The sequence below is a fragment of the Pagrus pagrus genome, assembly GCF_965226575.1.
Source record: "Pagrus pagrus genome assembly, chromosome: 22".
NCBI classification, from domain to species: Eukaryota; Metazoa; Chordata; class Actinopteri; order Spariformes; family Sparidae; genus Pagrus; species Pagrus pagrus.
Window position 1 is genome coordinate 22,641,508 of NC_140204.1, and position 22,534 is coordinate 22,664,041.

General features: G+C 40.7%; 1 protein-coding gene across 5 annotated transcripts in view; it reads right to left on the reverse strand.

The window, feature by feature from the left end:
* map4k2 (mitogen-activated protein kinase kinase kinase kinase 2) overlaps positions 1-22,534 on the reverse strand; it is a 42,368-nt gene that overhangs the window by 15,653 nt on the left and 4,181 nt on the right. For all 5 annotated transcript variants that reach the window (XM_084345071.1, XM_084345069.1, XM_084345070.1 and 2 more), the window contains exons 2-13: positions 11,965-12,022; positions 8,210-8,300; positions 7,864-7,928; positions 6,923-6,978; positions 5,242-5,289; positions 5,105-5,147; positions 4,868-4,940; positions 3,306-3,437; positions 3,021-3,083; positions 2,832-2,913; positions 2,238-2,354; positions 1,968-2,046 (exon numbers count right to left, since the gene is read on the reverse strand). In XM_084345071.1, coding sequence (XP_084201197.1) covers positions 1,968-2,046; positions 2,238-2,354; positions 2,832-2,913; positions 3,021-3,083; positions 3,306-3,437; positions 4,868-4,940; positions 5,105-5,147; positions 5,242-5,289; positions 6,923-6,978; positions 7,864-7,928; positions 8,210-8,300; positions 11,965-12,022 — 907 coding nt within the window. The remainder of the gene's footprint in view (positions 1-1,967; positions 2,047-2,237; positions 2,355-2,831; positions 2,914-3,020; positions 3,084-3,305; positions 3,438-4,867; positions 4,941-5,104; positions 5,148-5,241; positions 5,290-6,922; positions 6,979-7,863; positions 7,929-8,209; positions 8,301-11,964; positions 12,023-22,534) is intronic.

Below are 22,534 nucleotides of genomic sequence, written 5' to 3' on the forward strand. Positions count from 1 at the left end.
ATAAAGCCTTCTGTGGCTCCAGAGGAAGCTGCATGTGATCTGATAAATGACCTCCAGTGATGTCAATCAGTGGCTACGTTGCATCATGGGTAATGTAGACACTGATTTTGATCATTTTTAAACTGACCATAATGAATCCAACAGTGTTACAGGAGTGTTAGACCAGTAGACTGCTTTACAAAACCTGGTGCATACATTACCCACAATGCAACTTGGAGGCAATTCATCAGATCACATGCAGTAGTACTCCCCAACACATGCAAACACACTTTAATGTGGAAAACTTTCCCTTTAACATCTGCTCGATGTCACCAGTCTTGCAGTAGCATTAGTAGCAGCAGTAGCAGTGTGAGACTTCAAGCCCATGCCGGTCAAACTGTGGTGCAGGTGTTGAATGTGTTTGTGGTTTGTGTGTCTACCGAGCACAGAGTAAGTCAGGGAAGCTGAGGTCAGCATCACGTTGATTCATGATATGGCACTGGGTTGAGTGTGAAGCCAGGCTATCACACTAGAAACACTGACGCTAGAGAAGCCTTCTGGCAGTGCTGCAGTGTGAAGTCACTCCAGCCAGTGTATAGAAGCACCACTGTCTCTCACACACCACTGGCATGTACTCAGTGCCATCCTCTGACGCAGCCTCCTGCCCACATGTATGGACGGGTTACAGGACGAGGGCAGCCATCAGCGGGCTGACTGAGAGGCTTTTGTCCTCATTCATATTCTGGAGATTACAGCACTGAATACTGGGGCTCATAGTAGACAATGAAGCCACTCTTCAGCAAGGACAACCAACATACAGTATATTTAGACATGCATGCTTACAGTCACAGGCACAGATATCAAATGCACTCGCATACAGGGATTGTCAGAAACAATCTGTATTACTGTGAAATAGTTAAGAAACATATGGATGATATATTCACTGGAATGAAGAGCGTGGTCGTTGGTTTGCCTCCTACACTCCTTAAAATGTTATTCACCTTCTTCTATTTGACCATAATAGCAAGCAAATGATGCAGAGCTGCTTAAAGAGTGGCTGCCTACACTCCTACAATACAGTATATTGTTGGTCACATATATGTCATGGTGCTGAGCAATAATAAAGCTGATGGGAAGGATTTGCAGGGATTTCATCATAAACCAGAGTGTTGGACAAATTAAAAATTTGACCTGATTATGTCGTTAGATGAAAAATCACCAGACATTAATCTTCCTCTGCTGGGGCAAATGAAAGTTTCTACAACATTTTATGGCACTCCGTCCAATAGCTGTTGAGATACCTCAGTCTGGACGCCATGTACAAACCGACTGACACACCGAGCCATACCACTAGCTTGGCTGAAAATACACCCACCAATACATTTAAAGTTCACTAATCACGTTTGTTTAATCCGTTCACAAACAGAAATGTAAAAATGACAGAGTGTGGTTTTAGGGGGAGTTATGTGCTGGAACTATTTCTTGACAAACAGTTCATCCTTTGCTCTGTACTTCTGTGGCTCATCACTGGCTAGAGCTCAGATTGCCAAATACAGGCAGTGAGCACAGCAGCTTTTAGTTTTGGTCTCTGTACAGACACAATGGTACCAAACTTGCAAACCACACTGTGCCAACAAGAATTTATGAAATGGTAGCTATTGTCTGCCAAGGGAGAGTTACAGCATGGAACTCCCCCAGAAACCACAACTCATTTTTACATTTCTGTTTGTGTGAAGACAGAAAGCAAATAAGTGAATTATCCCTTTTGAACCAATACTCCAAAATGTTGAAATGTATGCTTATCTATGGTCTACGCAGCAGCCAGCAAATATACAGTAAGTTTCACATCTGTGTGAGCTCCAGGACATGTTTAGCCTCACAGAATGACTGGAAAAATCCACCCACCAACAACTCAAATGTTCCCAAATTGTCAGATTGTTCCTTCAAAATCTGTGTGTGTGTGTGTGTGTGTGTGGGTGTGTGCTCACATTGTTCTTCAGACAGCGTCCTCTCTACTGGCAGGTGTTTCCCTGCTGACTGAATCTTGTCCGGAGCCACTTCCCCAACCTGTCGACACATCGCATTATCATGACACACCAGCAAAAACACTGAGTCTGACGTTGCCTGTCTTTCTGTGTTAGCAGTTAGGTTTTTTTTCAGAAGTCACAGCCTGATAAAACTACTTTTCATTATGGATGTAACAGTAAACATCATCTGTCGGCCTGCGTGTCAGCTTCTGTCTTCCTTGCGGTACTGACCTCCAGCTCGTTGTCGTCCATGCTGTGTGTGTGGCTGTTGTGGAGCTCAGGGTTGTTGGCCATGTCAAGCAGCTCAATGACCAGGTTACGGGTCAGCAGCTGTGTCACAAACGGATGCTGAAGGAACAAGGTAGAGGTCAAGACCATGAACTGGAATAGAAATGTTGATCTTAGATAAATCACAGACAATGGCTTTGACAAACTGCACAATCTACACTAACTGGCCCACAGGTACTGTGATGGTCACAAGTTGTTTTTTGAGTTTTGTCTGCTTCATCTACTAGCACGTCTCTGTTCACACCTTACCCACAACAATCACCTGGATTACTTTGATTTGACCAAGTAATCACTGAGCAGAAGTGGTGTAATATTTGTGGCAAACTGTGTCAGAGGTGCCAGGTGAGAAACAATGTGTATGAATGTGAGGCTTTTATTTCCCTCTGATGTCAGAGAATCAAACTTCTCTGGATACCTAGGGGTTAAAAATAGAACGTATTACATTAATGAATAGTGCATATATGATAGTGTCTTTATGGGGACAGATGGCTGGTCAGCGGCCATTCACTAATGACAAGCTATTAAGTGGAAGCTAACCTGCAGCAGTGTCTCAGCTGAGGGCCTTTTACGAGGGCTTTTAATGAGAGCCATCTTCACAAAGCTCTGGAAAGCTGCAGACCTGCAGAGAGAAAAGAGAAGGGGGGGAGTGTGAATGAGTCGTACATCAAGATGATGATGACAAGACATGCTACATGATTTTAAAGGAAGGCAGACAGTTCAGCTCACCACTTGGTTTTATCCTTTAGTCTTGGAGGCTGGAAGTTGCTCTTGGACATCAACATCAGCGCTCTGAAACATCATTTTAAATGTCACCGGGCTGGAGAATGTCTGTATTGTTTACATGCAGTGACTGCCAAAATCAGCACAATAAAATACACAGCAGGCAGCCAACGTGTTACATAACACAGGTCTCTTCTGTTTATCTCTCTGCGCTGACACCACGCAGAGTTCAGTCAATCCGTCTGTTTCCAGCTGTGTGAGCTGGACTCCGTGTTGTCTGTGCTGGCTCACCTCATTGGGTGGAGGTCAAACATGGGCGGTTGGAGCTCAGCCAGCTCGATGGCAGTGATGCCGACGGCCCAGATGTCACAGAGGTGGTTGTACCCACCCTTTTTCTCCACTGCAGCCACCTCCGGAGCCATCCTGGACAGATGAACCGAGGAGAAAGAAACAGAGGGGGAGAGAAGCAGCTGATATAACTCTCCTGAAGAGGACATGTGCACAGTATTTAGCAGACAATGGCCTTTTATTGATGCTTTAGTCTCAGCCAGACATTATGGCCCACCTCTGATATGACATGTTTATTTAAATGACACAAAGTCTCTGTGCACACTGTAGTTTTTATTAAATGTCACTCAAACAGGTGTTGGGCACTATTTTCAGTCCACAATAGATGCTCTAATAAGTATTCAGCTTTATTGGCCAAGTATGTACACATACAAAGGATTGTATTTGATTTGGTTTGCACTCATTGTACTCATGGGGTCTAATATTATATGTGTTGGTGTTGCTCCTAGAACAACATAATTAAGGCTGTTACAGGCCCATCATCCAGCTGACCAATCATGTTGTTGTGATGTCATGGCTGTCCGACTCATGCCACCATCCAGCATCACGTTCAGAACACATGTTATATTTTCCCTCATGTTCACACAAAGTTCATCTGTTGTGTTTCATTTTCACTTTTCTGTCCATGTTTACCACAATGTTGGTCAAGAACCTTTTTTCCATGACAAAGACAAGATGTTGACGAGCTACAAATAGATCTTTGACAGTAAAATCTATAACAAAATGTATGTATGTACATACATGCTACGTCATCTTGTGTCAAATTTACTAGCAGGCCACAGTGGCTTTGCCTGGCCGGAAGCCAGTTTTTCTTTTTTTTTTGGTAATAAATGAATGAACGTTAGCTGGGTTATGTGTTGGCTAATGTCAGTTTTCTAGCTTAAAACTTGTGAGTGAAACAGAGATGACATGCAGAGATGACAGTTTTAAGTTGTCAGAGTAAACTCTTTGTTATTTATCACATATATTGTACTATCATTAATTAAACTAACTGAATTAGTTTAAAGAGAGGAAAGATTTTGACTAAAGGTCGACTCAGACGAAGCAGCGTTTTGTCAACTAAAACTGGACTTAAAGGTTTTAAGTTTTAAGCATTTTCATCTAAAGACTAAGATGAAATCTAAAACAGCTGCCAAAATGAACACGACACAAGAAAAAAATATATATTACCACTTATTCTTTTTCTTTTTTCATTAAGCAAGTTACACCAGGTAAAATGGAAAGTCTTTCACTGATTCCTGGATGTAATTGATTTATTGATTGAATTCCTCATTATATGTTGCAACCTCCTCCTTTATGTGTGTGATGTCACTCAGATAAACAGTTAATATAAAGAAATACAAAGAATACTGCTATAAAATATCAGCTACTTGCAGCCCTCATCCAAAACATACTGACAACAGTATTGTGTCATTACAGTCACCCTTACAGGCTGAATCCTGATCCGCATGCTGCTGTAAAGAGACAGAGGTGAGGTCAGGTGAGTGCAGCGTCATTCATCTTACCAGTAGGGCGTTCCTATGAAAGACTTCCTTTTGGCTACAGAGGCACTGATCTCTGCTGCCACTCCAAAATCAGCTAGACACAGAGGAGACAGACAGGGTCACACTGATGCTGACGGTGGCTGAAGTCCACTATAGATGGCCTATTTAAGCCCACTTGATGGCTGTGAGTAGTTTGGTAGAATTGTAGTGTGTGTGCACATGTGTGTGTGTGTGTGTCCAATACAGATCACCACTGACCCAGTTTAACATCTCCTCGCTCTGTCAGAAGGATGTTGGCTCCCTGCAGAGAGAAGACACACACTGATCTCAGCTTGTGTTCACATGATTACCCACAGTATAAATACATGAGCATCATTATACAGTAACTGCTTTACCTTTATGTCTCTGTGCATTTTACCAGTTTCGTGCAGGTGATACAAACCCTGCAGAAAAAGCAACACAAGAAATCAGTGCAGATTGTTTTGTGTATATATCTTCTGTCATTACTTATTCAATAGTCAGATACACTTTGGGGGACAAAATCTGCTATTGTTCTGTGAGCCCAATCTACCTCCTGACACCGTGAAACCATCCAGTACGCCACGCTGCAATACGATACGTACAGGTCTTCTGTGTCAGTTTCAGGCAGTTTGATTAAATAACAATTTTAGTTTAGAATATTCCTCATGTGAGCTCAGTATAAACCAAATTAAAGTCTTAAAATGAGATCTGACACAGCATCACTCTACAACACAGGGCCACATCAGCTTACTATGCAGGAGCTGCTACAGGTGGGCAAATTGGATACAATTTCAATTACAGCGTGAGTAAGTGGATACTGTAATATTAATATACCGTACATTGGAATGTAATAAAAATCATTTGGGAAACTGTTTGGAGAATGTGTCCACACAATGTCATTTTCCAGCAAATGTAATACCTGATACAGTAGTGCTTTATTACATTGATGCAAACCTCCAAAACAATCCATTTATGCCATAAAACATTCCTTTTCAACATTGCCTGCAGAGGCCCAATACAACCACAGAACAAACACCTCGCAGTATAGATCTGTGTTAGCTGATGATTAGTGGATCAATTTCCTCAACAAATGTGCAGCTGAACAAGTCCTGAGGTTCAACATAAATACACGTTGTCATCTCTGCCAGTCTCAAGTCTGGAGGGCTTTTGTGTGTCATTTGTGTGTGTGTTCATGTTTGTATCTGTCCGCAGTTAATCTCATATACTACTGGACCCATCAGCCCAATATCTATTGTGGACATTTATGATGATATGCTCAGAGTCAGCCAACTCTGGAGGAGAGAGTCTGTGCAGAGCCAGACCTTTTTTGCTGACGGGAGGAGATTAACCTTTGAGATTAAAAGTAGATGCATCTTCAGTACCGTGCAGGGTAAATTCTAATCTGAGTTTCACTTATGTGATGTAATAATGTCATTCCGTATACTGGCGTACATTAAAACAAAATAAAGTGTTGGATGAAAAGGAAAAGTGAGACAGATTTATACAACAATGGCACAACATTTCCAAGAAGGGCAAAAAAAAAAGTAAAAAGCAGGTACACAAGAATGCTTGAATAACAAGTTAGACTGCGGATTACCATGATGGAGCCGGAGGCAGTGAAATGTTTAGCTCAGTGATCATAATCACCAGTTTATTTAGAAAGGGTGCAAATGTGACCAAACTGTGGATAGAATAAAAAAGACCATAAGGAAATATTTTTCTTCATTGGCAGTTACCATAACAGAGGCAGACAGACTGTGATTTCTTACTTTTTAAATCAGCGTCACTTTTTTTGTTTGTTGATCATCCAATGAAACCTTGCAGTGAGCTGGAGGTCACTCCCTAACAAAATACAGACAGTCTGGCACGTTCTGCAGTGGACTCTGCTGCAGCGGCATTTACCAATACAGTACATTTAGTGGTCTGGCGAGGTTAAATACTATTTAGCTCTTGTGGGGCTGGAAAAAAACACATGACTCATTCTGTCAGCAGAGTGTCTTTAGAGATTTCACAATGCAGCAGCAAACAAGCTCCCGCTCACCCAAAAAGCCTTACCTGGAGAGTTTCTCTGCAGACGTACGCTATCTGTTTCTCCTTTAATGGGCCCGTCACTGTGAAGACAGGTTGATTAATAGCTCACAGACTCAAGATTAGGGTGAAAGAGAAAGAGCCTGCAGGGACATTTCTAATAATAGCCGAGCAGAGCCGGCTGCTCATTGTGCCTTCTACATCTGTTTTTATGTCTCCAAATTAATGTGGTGATTACAGCAGTGACAATCTGTCTGCTGTCTTAGCCAGACTCAGATGTGAGGATCAACTTCCTGCCTGTGGATCTATAGATAGGTCCAGAAAGTGTTTAGCCTTGCTTAACACAATGACTGGGATTCTAGGCTCCTTTTAATTAAGATGAATTAGAATGTATATTGGATTTTATTGTGTTGTACATGGAGGTGTTGGACAGGTGAGAGCTATCAGAGCTGTCATTCAGCTAATTACAGGCAGCTATACACTGTTTGTATGTGGGGTCATTCCTTACTCTTACTCGAACCTGTAGCTGTACTCCAAATACTTTTTTAGTTAGGATTTTTTTTAAGTTTGGCCCCCTTTCAGCATTTCTATAATTCTCCGTATGTGTATTCTAAACCTCAGCAAATGTTTATTTTTCACTGGACTGGACTGAAATTTGTCCCTAAGGATGATTCTCAACATGTATTCACTGAAATAGTTGTTACTGAATGTTTATAGTTATCACATTAATAGCAATTCATCATTTTATCTCCACTAGTATTCACTTTCACTTGTTGATTCTGTGTGTATGAATGTACAATGTGCACAGAAATGTGAAAATCTATGTTGATCTTTTTCACCTTTTCTGGGTAAGACTGCAAACAACCCTCCCACTGTTCCTTTAATTGGTAATGTGGCACTTTTTAAAACGAGTTGCAGATAATTAGCACTTAAATTGGATGAAATACAAGATCTATTTGTATTTATACCATGATACATGTCCTGAAGTGAGCCTCCACCGCAGTACTCCATGCAGATCCACAGCTTGGTGTTCCTGAAGGGAGACATACAACTATTATCTTGGTGTTTTTCTTTGCAGGGATTGTGGAGGACAACACTGAGGCATTCAGTAACTAAAGGAAACACCAGTAGACACTCCCTAATATTCTGAAGCTTATGCATGCATCCAACAATCTAACGAAGCACTTGAAAGAGTGGGAGAGGAATCCAGCAGCAGTGTGGGGAAAACAAAAGTCAAATTCCACATAATTCAGACCACCAACAATCTGAGGAATCCCACACATGCGATGTGGACAGGCTGATAACACACAGCACCTGTGGTAGCTGCCGAAGTAGGCCACGATGTTTTTGTGCTTGCACTCCTTCATCATTGTAATCTCCTGCTGGATGGATGTGATGTCATCACCTGAAGAGACAGACAGCTCAGTGAGTGTTTTCTCTCACAACAGTCTGGTGTCAATGAAAATTACAGACCAGTAAACCGTTGGGTTAGACAAGTGGGAGTACTGGTATGTTAGTCTGATACACCATTCACTTAACATCGGGCCAGTTTCTGTGTCAATTCATGTATTTATTTATCTTCGTTAGACAGAGAGGTGTGTTGATGTACTGCTCATAATCAGCATTAAATGAGAAAAAAGACTTAATGCTGTTTAAGGCTTCAGTCACACAGACATGCTTCACAAACACCTTGGACAAGCCGGTTTGGGCAGAACAGTGTGGTGCTGCTGTGGAGCAGGCTGCCTGCAAAACCGGCCATCAACTGGAGCAACTCCACGCCTTGTGTTGAAAAGTTGAAAGTTCTTATGGCCGAGAACAACGAGACACATCTCTAGAAACACGTCCTGGGTGTCATGTTTATCTAGCGGCTTTTAGAAGTTGAAATATTCTAAACTTTTCAACTCAAGCCGAGGTCTCACCGCTTTTTTCATTCATAATGAACATTTAACTAATTAAAGTTAATTTTAAATTAATTTAAAATCTGATATGATTGCACAGTGCAGGGGTGGAGCGCACGCCGTGTTTTCAGCGCCGTGTCTCGGTGTGATCGACTGCTTAAGCATTTCGTTGGCCAATCAAACCGAGACACGTCACCAGAAATACAACTGTTTTCCTATGGCATGGTGTGCCTGGCGCACACTCCTCTGCCGTGCTGCACGTCATGTTTTTGAGTTTTTCTCATGTTCTCAGGCGCAGAGTCACACTGCTTTTCCACTAATGTTTAATGGCCCGGCTGCCCGATAATTTTCTCAAACACACATTTCCAAGGTGGTTTTGAAGTGGCCGTGCCTGTAGGGACGAGTCTCTGTGTGACGTTAGTGTAACTTTCTGCCCATCGTAGCCTCATTCATTAGTGAGCGCTCATTCAAATGGTGTAGGACCTGCAGTGAAGAGGGCCCAGTTATCGTGGAATATTGTAAGGAAGCCTGTAGTTTATTTGAATCAGTGAGTGCTTAACCTGAAAAAAGTACCATCATGTACCAGTACCAGAATTTGAAGCTTCAAGTGGGCTGGCTTTGGTTTCCCCACCACACATAGATATGAATATCTAATAACAATACATTACAGGATAGGTTTACATTTGAATTCTATCTTAAAACAACACTCACATGGCCATATACGTGTCAAAAGATTTAGCAGTTACAGTAATTTGCCCACCTGTCCATAACAGCCATGTTAATATTATTTCAATGTTTGTGCTATGGGACAAATACGAAGTCATTTTCCACTGCGATGCACCCCCAGGGTCATTCAAAGCTATATGAAGCAGCCTGAGTTTGTCGAAAAACCAAAAAAGGTTGTAAAACATAACAAAAAAAGAATTTGCTAATCCTTTTTAACATGTACTGACTTGAAAACAATACAAAAATAGTATATGTAACGTTTGACCTCATCAGCTTCATTGATTTTTGTAAACACATGTTTATTATGAATTTGATGGCAGCAACACGTTCCAAACAAGTTTGGACAGAGGCAACGAAAGACTGAGAAACTTGTGGAATGCTCCAAAAACACCTGTTTGGAACTTTTCGGGAATGAACATCTTAAGCAAGTATTTCAGAAAGTTGCAGAAGAAGTTCTGTCTTTGTGATGCTGTCCCTTCACTGCAGCTCAGCATGGCAGCAGTCAGTTTAGTTTAGAGACACATTTGTACAAAAAAAGTCCTTAACTTTAGAATATACTTCAATACACTACACCAGACCTATTCAACTGGTGGCCTGGGAGCCAAATGTGGCCCTTTTACAACCTATTTCCAGCCCTTTGCTCATTTTATAAGTTGGTTTATTAGCCCATTCATTGGTTATGTCTGTCAATAAGCACAAAAATAAGGAAGCCCTTAAAGGTCATGGGTCAAACATATTATTTCCTCAGTCTTCCTGTGATAACGAGTTAAGTTTTATTTGTTTTCTTAAGACCACAAGTTATTTAAGTCATTATCACAGAATAACAAATGTTGATTTCCTGAGATAATAGGATGATTTACTCGAGATCTCAAGGAGACAAACTTTGTGGATATAATAATAATGTTTGACCCATGTCAGTTTAGGGCTTCAGTACAATTATTTAATTAAAATATTTAAACCCAGGCTGTTTAAGCAGGGGGTATTTAAGAGTCAAACTGACAACCTACTTAACTACTAAAACAATATAAAGGTGCATTATTTGTGTCTTTACTTTTGTAATAATTATTAATAATTATTTTTAATTGTGAAAACTAATGAAGTAGAGAAAAAAATAATTAGTGCATTGTTTTAACACATTTAAATTCAGAGCTTTGCCGGTCAGACATCTGGAATGTATTTAAAATCTGGCCCTTCTAAAGACGGAGCAGGGTAGGTCGGCACCACTCTAACTCAGACTGCTGAAGCTCATATTAGATTCAGTAAACTTCTGCATGTATCTCTGCAGAGAGTGAGGACTGTGATTTGGTCCTCCATAACTTTACACTACAATTAATTCATGAGTGAGTCTCTCTGCAGACAGTATGGACAGAAGGGATGAGTACAGCCATCGTTTCATAATGTACATGAGCATGTTATTGTTTTAAGATAGACATGATAAAATGTTAATCTACATTTGATTTAGAGTTAAATTCTAAAGGAACAGTCTGACAATTTGTGAAATTTATACCCAGGCAGAGACATGTCATCAACTGGCATCATCCTTTTTTATTTTATTATTACAAAGTAGCTGTCACATGGGTCAACGTTGGCATCAGCCAGTGTCAGCCACACTGTCCTTGGTCTCAAAACTGGAGATCAGCTGTCGTTGGATATGTCTCACTCTAGGACCACTGTTTTGAACACCACTTTATGATTTTTGAAGCGCAGTTTAAATCTCAAGCAGTAAAAAGCTACTGTTAGGCTGTAAACAGACGACATCACGGTTACATGACTTAAACGTCACCACTGCTTAGCATCTTACTACACAATTACTATACAGGTTTTCTATAAAGTGATCACTGTACAAGTTGTAAAGTCAGAGTTAGAATAGTTTGTCACTGAAGTGGGCCTGTAAAGACGGACTAGTGAGTAGATGAGTCTCTGTGTTCGCTGTGATGACGTGTAATGTCCCAGACAACCTCTGTAGTCTCATTTAGACATGTTTTTAAGACAAGTAAGAGCTTTATAATTAAACTGTGGGACATTAAATGATGTATTTTATGTTGTAGAACAGAACATGTAAATATCATCAGCCTGTGGTAACCACACACCTAATTTCAGACATTTAACTGAAAACACATGCGAAAAACTCCCAGACTTTGAGACGAGGGAACAGGAAGTGCTAACATGCTAACTGATTTCTGTGTTTTAGGACTGCAGACTACACCACTCTATACACAGAACCTTAAGATGATGTCACATATTGACCTGGCTGAGCACAAAGACTGGAAACAAGAGGAAACTGCTAACCTGACCTGCCATAAGCTCTCCAATGAAACTGACACTGATCTTCTCTCCTGGCTGACTGACTGGCGAAGGCACAGTTCAGACTGTTGATACATATAATTCAAACAAGGAAGAAAAAAAGTTGTGAGCATGTTGTGTCAGTTTGGACAGTGAACATACCAGGGTCTAGCTTGACAATCTTGATGGCAGCCAGCTCAGACGTACTGATGTTACGAGCCTGAAAGGGACGAAAATGTAATGAATGAATATAAACATACACAGTACAAACATCATTGTGACAGCATGTAACCTCAAGCTAGAAAAATACAAAACATGATATATTTATCAGCAGAGGACCATATTGTATATACACACACACACACACACACACACACACTAAACTGTACACAGAAGGACTGGGTCATTGTAGGAGATTCAGGTTTTATGTTCAAAGCAGTCACATAAATAATGACATGCTGAAGTCATTCCCAAACAAATCCAGTTAAATAGAGGTTGAAGCCATCTGAGTTAACTTCAAGGTTTAAACCCGACACAAAGCTGCTCCTATTGGACGCCTCAACTCAGAAACTTGTATTTAGAGAACATGCTGATATACTGCCAGACTCAAATACCATGCTTTGGATGAACGTAGGTTGTTCTCATGGAAATCTGCAACCTGTTAGAGCCCATTCCACCTCAGCACTTCCTCTCCACTACTGACCAGAGGAGCATTCCAGAGGAAGATGAGAAACAGATCAGGTGTTTCTCATCTCCTGCTGCTGATCAAAGCTCTTATCAGACTAACCGCTGTATGTCACACTGCCTAACACTGCTTCTCCACAAAGACAAAGGAAGACAGACTTTACGATCGCATTTACACCTAACACTAACATATTATCTGTGTCTGTATTTTGTCTGGATATCACAGATGCACATGTAAATGCATGGGTGCATTTGCCTGCAGAGCGCATTGTCACTGGAATGTGATTGGACAGGACACAGGACATCTGGAAGCAGTGTGACATTGTTAGGTTGCGATGGGCTCTTCTCATTTCTTTATTTCATGCCTCGTTGTCTCCTCTCTCCCCTGTCCTCCGGCCTGTGACTCGGAAATTGATCTCAGTGCACCATCTTGAAGAGGTTTTTCAAGGTCTACAGAATCCTGGGCATAACGGGCGCAAACCGAAGAAAGATGACATGAGATAAGATAAGACGATCTGAACCATCAATAACAATGCAGAAGCAGCTGAATAAGCCTCCAGATGGCTCTGGCTGTGAAGGGGAGACAGATGCAGGTCAGCATAGTGCCATCTGAACACAGGCTGAGGTTTGGTGAACCTCGGTCGGGTCACCTGGACGAGGGCGTCTGTTGTAAGACTCCAGGAAACAACACTGATGATGTGTCCAAGTGCGCACATCAGGAGATGTATGTTAATTGATTTAACATTGGGGCACTTTGTGAGGTGAATTTAAGTGAATACATCAGTTTTTATGAACATTGTTCCCGTCATCTGACAGAAAAAAGAAAATACAGCAGTAGACTGTAACAGAACAAGAGACAGATGGTGCAACTGTGCCGCAGGTCATATGTAATCCACATCACTTGACACATTCATGCCATTTTTTTCTTTGACTTTGTTTGTTGAGTTCACAAGCCCCACCTAACTAACTTAAAACTTATATTAAGATATGCTTATTAACACAAGGAGCAAATGCAAAAGGCCACAGGTCACAGATCAGATGTTAGCATCAAGTGGAAATGGGATCAAAATGAATTGGCAGGCTGTAACATCATGAACAATAGACTGTGTACAAACACATACACACATTTTAGCACCTCATCCAGACCAATAATCTTACACAATAGCAAGTAGTATCACAATATCAACGTACAAATAACAAAAATTGCAACCTGCTTCTCAGTAGCTAGGGGAATGCACGACTCTCTAGTCAAAACATGGTAGTAGGTGTCAACTAAAGCAAGGCGCTCATGTCTTGTCTTTGACACATTATTTTGTCCTGTGCATAATGACCTTGTCATTTCTATAAGATTCACCTCAAGATTCAAGGTCATACTTTAGCTCCTTGGCTCATGACAACTCGCACACACAGAAAACAGATAGCTTGCGTAATGTGCGTCAGATGCATACCCACGCTGTGATAGAGCACACTGTTGTGGTTTTGAAAGCCTGGGTGATGTGCCTTCACAGCTGGTATCAAGCTGCTCTATGCCCCAGACGAGGCATAGTGTGCTTTGCACAACAATGAAACATGCCTTTGCATTTCTTCACACAATAACCTAAGAGGACATGTAACAGATAACAGTGCACCAGACAGAAAAACTCAAATGCAGCACAAATTAGACGGCTACTAACTTCAATACTTCCAGGCTGTGAAGAGCACATTCATTGAGAAGAGCTGAACACATCTGAACATTTTACTGGACTGAGGATTTGGCATCAGTTACTGTAGTTGGTTAGTTTGTTGTGGAGCACATATTCTGCAGATAATTTAAGATCGCTATGGTCTGCAGACTGACTCCAACTTCAGCCTTTTTTAACTCATGAGTGCTACTTTTGTGAAAGATAGTTGACCATGAATGAACTCTTACTCATAAATAGACTCTGCAACCGAAAACGTATTCTTGAATGTGTACTTCTGAACACGTTCTTACTAAACAACATACACTCACGAACGCTGTTCACTTTTTAACATGCACATTTTCACCTTTGTACTCACCTACTTATTAGGGCTGCACAATCAATCACAAAATAAGCAAATCGCAGTGAGACTAAGTGCAATATCCAAATGGCAAGAAGTGCAATTATTTTATAAAGGTACAATGTGTCACAAAACAGTGTTTTAATGAAATGTTGTAGTGCTGCAGAGATGGCCTTCAAAGCTTATTCTCCAGATGTAATCAAACATGTTTGTCTTGCAGAGACTGGGAGAAATGCCACATCATCATGATTTTACTAGTTTTTCAATGATGAAAATTGTGATGTGAAATTTAATCATCCATAATAAACATGAATTATATCACATCTGTCAAAATAATCGCAATATCACTTTTTGACCATATCCTGCAGCCCTACTACTCATGAGCATTTTCCCACTGACACGCTGTACAAATATTCATTACTCATTAAAAACCCACACATGAACACGCACGTACTCATCTGCATCCTGACTGGAAACATGACAAACTGGCATGGTTCATCACGGCCCAGGACAGGAGGGCTCTACAGCAGCTGGTGCCATCTACAGAGCATCAGTGACATCAGTGAGGCGAGATGTCTGCACAGAGCCCAAAGATACTAAAAGACAACAGCCACCCAGCCACAGTCTGTTCACCCTGCTGCCATCTGACAACAGATACACAAGTATCTGCTGCTGTACCACCAGACTACAGAGCAGCATAAAAATTGTTTATCTTGTGTAGCATAAAAGGACTACAACTTACATTTCATTGTACAACCCTGTGTGGTGGAATGACAATGGAATTAACCTTGAATCTTAAATGCACTGCAAGTGTAAAGTACTGAGTAAAGTACAACATTTGCTTCAAAATGTATTGCAGTGAAAGCATAAAGTAACAGAAAATGGAAATACTTAAAGGATAACTACCGTTTTTTACAACCTGGACCTTATTTCTAGCAAAATATATGATCATTTACTCACCCAGATAACTTTGGTGTCATTTGGCGTCGTTCGGATGAAATTAGATCCAGTGTAGCGCCGATATATCCATATAATGCGAGTGACGGGGCACCGAAGCGCAGCCTTTATGAGCATTATCTGCCACGAAACTAGTTCATTTCACCAATATTTTGTTACGATACGCTAGCGCTATTCCCCTCTGAGTCCGGGCTCTGAGTCCGGGCTCTTCCGAACGACTTCAAATGACACCAAAGTTATCTGGGTGAGTAAATAATCATATATTTTGCTAAAAATAAGTTCCAGGTTGTAAAAAACGGTAGTTTTCCTTTAAGTAAAGTAGAAGTCCCTCAAAATGGTATTTGAGCACAGTACTGGACTAAATGTACAAATTAGTTACTTTCCATCACTGGAATACACAAATGTTCTTGAATGAAGTCCACTGTTGATTGGTCTTTCACATGCTAACATGTACACTAACAGAGTCTGTAGAAATCCTGGTTGGAGCTCTGCCACCTGCCTCCTCCATCAGGATAAGAAAACCTGGGCATATATCCAACTACTGACTTTGCTATCCTGATGATAAAAGACTTGTAATTAGTTTAGCCTGCAGTCTCACTGTGGCTTTAACCTTGTATTGATTCCACAGAAAGGGCAAATAATATTGGCACAGAGAGCTCTTTCCTGCTGGCAGTCCCAGACAAACCCCAGGTACATCAAAGTCACAAACACTGATAGCAGTATTACTTACTACAGACATATACTTGGACTGTGTGATTAAAACTAGCTCATTGTGTGGGTTTAAGGGTCAGAGAGCTACCAAACAATACAATGTTTTATCTGTGATCCATGAAGATCCATCAGAGACGCTGAGGATCCCTGCTGAAGTCAGGGTGGTAAACAGGAGTGAAGATAAATCCACTTTTTATTCCTAAAAGTTAAAAAGCAATCTCAGCGCTCTCCGGTTGGTAAACGGCAGAGCAGAATCAGATGTGACTGTGGGTGTTTATTCCTCCACTAGACTCTCTCCTCCGGAGCTGGCCAGCTCTAAGCAGCTGAGCACCGGCCCGGCCCGGCCCGGCCCGGCCCTCCTCACACAACACTGCAGCTTTTGTTTCATTTTAATAGAGAGACTATCAGTGGCAGAGATGATGTATTGTGCGTTGATGTTAAAGGAGTACAGTGCCGGTTTTATTCTTTATTTCTCTTATCATCAGCAAATTTTATAAAAAAGCAAAGCAAATGGGGTCAAATGGCAGACTATTCAAACAAGGTTATATTAAGTCCCCTCTGTGTAGAACTTTAATGTGATTATTTTCAATGATCTTTCGACAATCAGTTAGTTGCAAAAGACATTTTCATTTTCCATTTGTTACCAACTATACAGCCAGTTAGCTATAGTTTGCACACTGATAAGCAGCAGCAGTGCAATAACAATGTACTTAAATGAATATTAACAATACAAGATATTATTATTAACAAAAATATTAATTTAAATGTTGCATTAAGTTCGCATTCAATCCACTTCCATCAGCTGAGGTGGAAATTCGCACGTGGACACCGTCTGAACTAATGCTCGGGTAGAGCTTAAGCATTAGATTTGAGATCCATTCCATACAGACTGCAGAGCTGAAGTCAAAACATTACTGAAACTCAAACTAGTTCAGGAGCTTTCCTAATCAGTTCACACGGTCTGGGTAAGCTTGTGACCCAAGTGTTGTCACGGCAGTACTTTAGAGGTGAAGGGGGATGTTGTTTTGGGGCAGCTATACTATGTTTCAACTTCCTCAATTCTTCCTGGGAACATCAGTCATCCCCATTCAGCGACTGCACTGACGTCACAATGTCTGCTTTTCACTTTGGGCATCCACAACAAACGAGGCAGCCACCAATAGGATCAGCAGGTCGACTCAACACAACCTGTGGCTCGGCTGCATTCACTTCCTGTTTTCTTTCCTGTTCCACCGCAAGGCTTCCTGTGACTACACTGATAGTAACATCTCTGAGATGGTTTTTACATGGCCAAGCCTGAAATAACAGCCATTTGGGGTTACATAATGGCGGCAAGGGAAGCGGAAGCTTCACTGCACTTTGATCAGACAAGCACACGGCCTCTGAATGAGAAATAATATATAGTCTATGGTCGCACTGTGATTTCTTTATAATGAGACCACACCGTTTTGTATTGGATGCAGATGCACAGCATGGGGCATGAACATGATGGTGAACCGAACATAACAACTGAAAACTGCTTGTTGAGTTTTGTGCTTGTCATATAGCCCTCATTAAAGTAAGAATGTGGAAGTTTTAAAAGCAGAATAACAAATTATCCATCTCATAAAATGAAAAGTGGATTCAATAGCAACTAGAATGGCACTCAGAGTGCATACCTCCGCCAAGGCCAAACACTTCCCTTTGTACTCATTCATAGATTCCAGCCATTTAAATATGCCTGATGTTTGTCCTCAGGATCCATGCGTTATTCCCAGAGAAGTTAATGAAAAACGTTGAAAAACACCAAAACATCTCACAATGTTAAAGAAAGTGAGAAAACATTCCAGGGTCTGTCTCTTAATCCAGATACATAGGAAAAGTTAATGGGGTCTATTCTGGCTGAGACTCATCCTTCATCCAAGTTTGGTGGAAATCTGTTCAGTAGTTTTTGAGTAATCCTGCTGACAAACCGACCAGCAAAGAGACACAGGGGGAAACATGACCTCCTTGGTGGACATAATAAAACACACCCTTGTTTAATTCTGACTTTTCTCAACCTGTGCTTTTGTTGCACTACATCTTAGCACTCACCATTACCTTGCAATTGCCACGTTATGCAATAGTAGCCTCTGTTCAGTAAATATAAAATAGTCCTAGGTATGCACAAGTCCCATTTAGGTCTGATTTAGATCGCTCTTACATTTCTAAAGAAGCGATAGTTGTAACAGCAAGTAGCTGTGTTTGTGTCCTGATGAATGGAAGTCCAATATTTACTGTCCTTTTAGCTCTGTTTCATTTCTTCAGCAGCTAGTTGCTAACATTGTCTGTCAGCTCAAAGCACTGACACTGAACCAGAACAGTAAAAATATGGGCTGTAAAAATGATCTCAAAGAAAAGCTGTGTAAAGGCTGAGAAGACCCCACAGAGTCAGGTGATCATTTTTTGTCCCTACGAGTGACACGTCATATAACACTCTGACATCTGTTCCACTGTTAACAAGACTAAAGCCTGGTTAACGGTTAATTCACACTTTTGATGAGTGTGGCTCAAAGGAAATGAAAGAGCCACCAGTGTTTTCAGGTCATGTTTCGGCGAGAGGTTTTGGTCATCTTCATGGGAACCTGATGCTATCCTCCAGCTGCTAACGTGACTTCTCAATCACACTGACAGTGTCTGACACAACAAAATTCTCCAGGAGTGTAATATAAAAGAAAAGTGTTGAGAGACTTTTTTTTTCTGTCAAAACTTGCATTATGGTTGTAAGTGTACTATTTTAACAAATAATATACAAGAACAGAACGCACTGCACTATTTATCTTCCAAGTGCACACATGGTTCAAACTATTAATCAAAAAGAGAAATCTACTCAGAATTATTTTTTTTACAGTATTCTCCAGCTTAGAGCAGCACCTTTGCCTCTGCAGCGTTTTAGCATCAATGGAATATACGACACTGCTTTCAATAATGACACAATTTCACTGAAGGTGCTGGAATTTATGACGACACTGTCAATTTTCCGGTATATTCTCAAAACATAATTAGAATCAGAACAGTATGTGTGCTGATCAGGGAAGCTCTCTCTACACTCAAACTTCACATGAATCCCAAATGCATCAACACTATTAAAATAGTTTGTCAGGATGACTCAAATATTGCTCTAGTCAAAAGTTTAACCACTGTTCTAAATCACTACGCAAAGTACAGTGTACTAAACCACAGGAAATAACAATGAAACGGATGCTTAATGCTACACTTTAACAGGGCTGAAGCAAACCTAACTACAGATGAATCTGACTGCTAACAAAACAGACACCACTTGAGCACAGCCTTTTTAGCCACGCAGAACTGACATTTGTCAAACATGGCCGCTCACTTGCATTCAGGCATTTCTTGAGTTTCTGACTCTGTTGACACTGCTTTTATTTGGGTTGAGTGATCAACCATCTATTTGTATGTGATAGCCAAAAATCATCAGTTCTGGTGAAACGAAAGCATTGTTGTCAATAATGAATACTTTTCATTTGCATGTGTTTTCATTTATGCAGCACAGTCCTTAGAGAGTTTGTATGACTTCAATCAGCATCAGCAAAGTTTTAAATAACAATGCTAACACAATGACAGATAAATCCTGACTACGTGATTCAAAAGTTGTGTATTCAAAGAAAGTGCATCAATATTGAGATATAGATTGCATATTATCAGAAGGCTTTAGGGGCACTATGATGTTTGGAGAAGAAATTCAAACTCAGAATTTTAATATTTACAAGATTAAAGCTAGAAGCTAGAAAGGTGGCAGGGTCCGCCACATATAAACAAAGGAAAACAGTATAAATTGTGTTGTCCTTTAAGGTCAGTCTGTTTATTCAGTCATGAAACAAAGAGGGTTTGTTTATTTAGTTTGTTTAGGCAGAAAAAGATCAGCCAATGAACATCTTTCTCTTCTCATTAACATTTCTTCAACAAAACTACAGAGTGCTCCTTAAATAAAATATGTTTTTTATTAAATACAACATTTTTGTATTGAGCTGAGAATGAGCTCATCTTAGAGGAGCTAGAGTTAGAACGGGTTTAGGCTAGCTCAGTATAAAGACTGGAAGCAGAGGGAAGCATCTAGCCCGGCTCAGTCCACCTGCTAACACCTCTGTATCGCACTGATTAACATGGGAACTTGGTTTAACCTCCTTCATGTCTCAAGCACTAATGCTTCTTTCTCAGAAAATCTCACTTCCTCAGCAAACCTGTGGCAGTGTGACACATGTAACGTATTTCTCAGCAGAGGTATGATTGCACAGTGCACCCGCTTACAAGCTATTTTGACTGTGCTTTATAATCTGGACCGTGTAATTAACCTTCAGCTCTCGCCTACTTCTGTCATTCTGCATAAATGGGTAGGAACACAAAGAGCAGATATGAGCTGATCCTTGCCCTCACAGCTAAAATCCAAATCTAAATGTGAGCCATCATTTAGAGTGCCATCAACAGAGCAGAACATGAGCCAGAGAAAAGTCTTTCCTCAGAATTCCTTCAACACATGATGAATTGCTCCCGTCATGTTTCTGAGTCATTTCATCAGAATCACTGAACTCTGAACACTGTTTAATCCACGCCAGCATTCATCAGTAAAGCAGGAAAAGATACATGATAGAGATATTTGCTTTCTTCCTGGAAAAAAACTGAATACTGGCACTGATCTACCGATCTACATTTACAATGAAACCCTTGGCTGAGGGCACCGTGTTCATGCCAGTCATGGTTGAATGCCTGGTATTTTCCAGTGACTTTAGAGAAAAGCCGACAATGCTGCGTGGTAAACTATGGGATAGAGTTAATGTGAATTTAGCACACAACCTGTGAACAACAACTATGCAGATAGGCCAACAAGTGGCTTCATCAGATTGCAGGGTGCCAATCAACATGTGGATTCACATTAAAATGAATACCCAAGAACATTTCCGCTTGCTTGGTCATCAAACCACAGTGAGAGAAATGCTGACATTGCTGCATGCATCACATGTTCCTGATACAGTCCCCTATAAACACCTTGGGTGTTGAGAATTTCAGTTGATGGTTTGCATTGTGCTTTTTCACTGTTAGTCTCGTTCTCTTCCTACGAATAAGAACAAAAGAAAATTAGAATCAACGGTTTTTAGATCAGGGTTTTCTAAGTTGACTCTGAAGGCCTAATGACACATGCTATTGAGCTAGTTTCATTATCAGAATTGTAGGATCCTGCAGTTTGGTGCTTGACTTGCTAAAGTCAGAATATCTCAGTCTGTGATGCGCAGGATTGAAACTACTAATTTTGAATCTGTCTAATTTTGCAACTTCCCCAATTTAAACACCAAGTATGTAATTTCTGCCACCTGTTCTCTCAATCAAAACAAAATAAGAGTCGTTTGGCGAGGGTTGTGTGGAGTGGGGGGGCAGATCCGCTGCTTCACTGCAAGAGCCAGACCTTCTGGAGGAATAAACACCCGGAGTGACATCAGATTCTGTTCTGATCCGGAGATGTTTACCGTCGTTAGAAGAGCTCAGAGATTACTTTTTAACTTTTGGGATTAAAAAGTGGATTTATCTTCACTCCTGTTTATCAACCTGACTGCAGCAGTGATCAGTGGAGGTGACCTCCATTGTCGGGTGTTTATGTTCTGTAATGTTGACTGCTGACTGGAGCTGGAGGGGAAATGGACTTTACTTCATGAACATAGGAGGAGAGGGGGAAAGAAGAGAGAGAACCAGAGTCTCTGCTGAGTGCTGAGTTTAGTGGGAGGTTGACCTGAATTCAAACATACAGATGCACACACCCTCGTAGTGTGTAGTTGCTTGCAATATACTGCTAATGTACAGTAAAGTAATCTGGCAGTTTGGGTTGAACATACACTCACATCAGTAAAGAGTCTCAATACTAATGATCGGCTAATAACGGTCAAACTCACTTCGCTGGTGGTGAACACACCATTAAACAACCACCATTGATTAAAATTTATCTTTGGGACTCAGGCACAAATGTTTATGGACAAGGTAATGCTTTAAAGTTTCAGTCACAGTAAGTTTGGTCTAGTTCACCCATTTCCTTCCTCACTCTCTTATTCTATCCCGGAAGTTCCTGGTGACAGGCGACCAAATAAACACAGCGTTACCTTGAGGAAACTTGTGGATTTCTCTGATTTGAACAATGTTGAAAACATTTGTGATAATGTAAGTACACAACTCAACAGAATATATAACAAAGGTCTGGTCTTTTCCTGTACATTTTAATGCAGAAATCTTACATATTACATATGGAAGTATAATACTGACTTGCTAGGAAACCCATAAGTGAAAAGAATCAAACTCATACTGTATCATACTTATACTATAATTATCACAAACAATATAC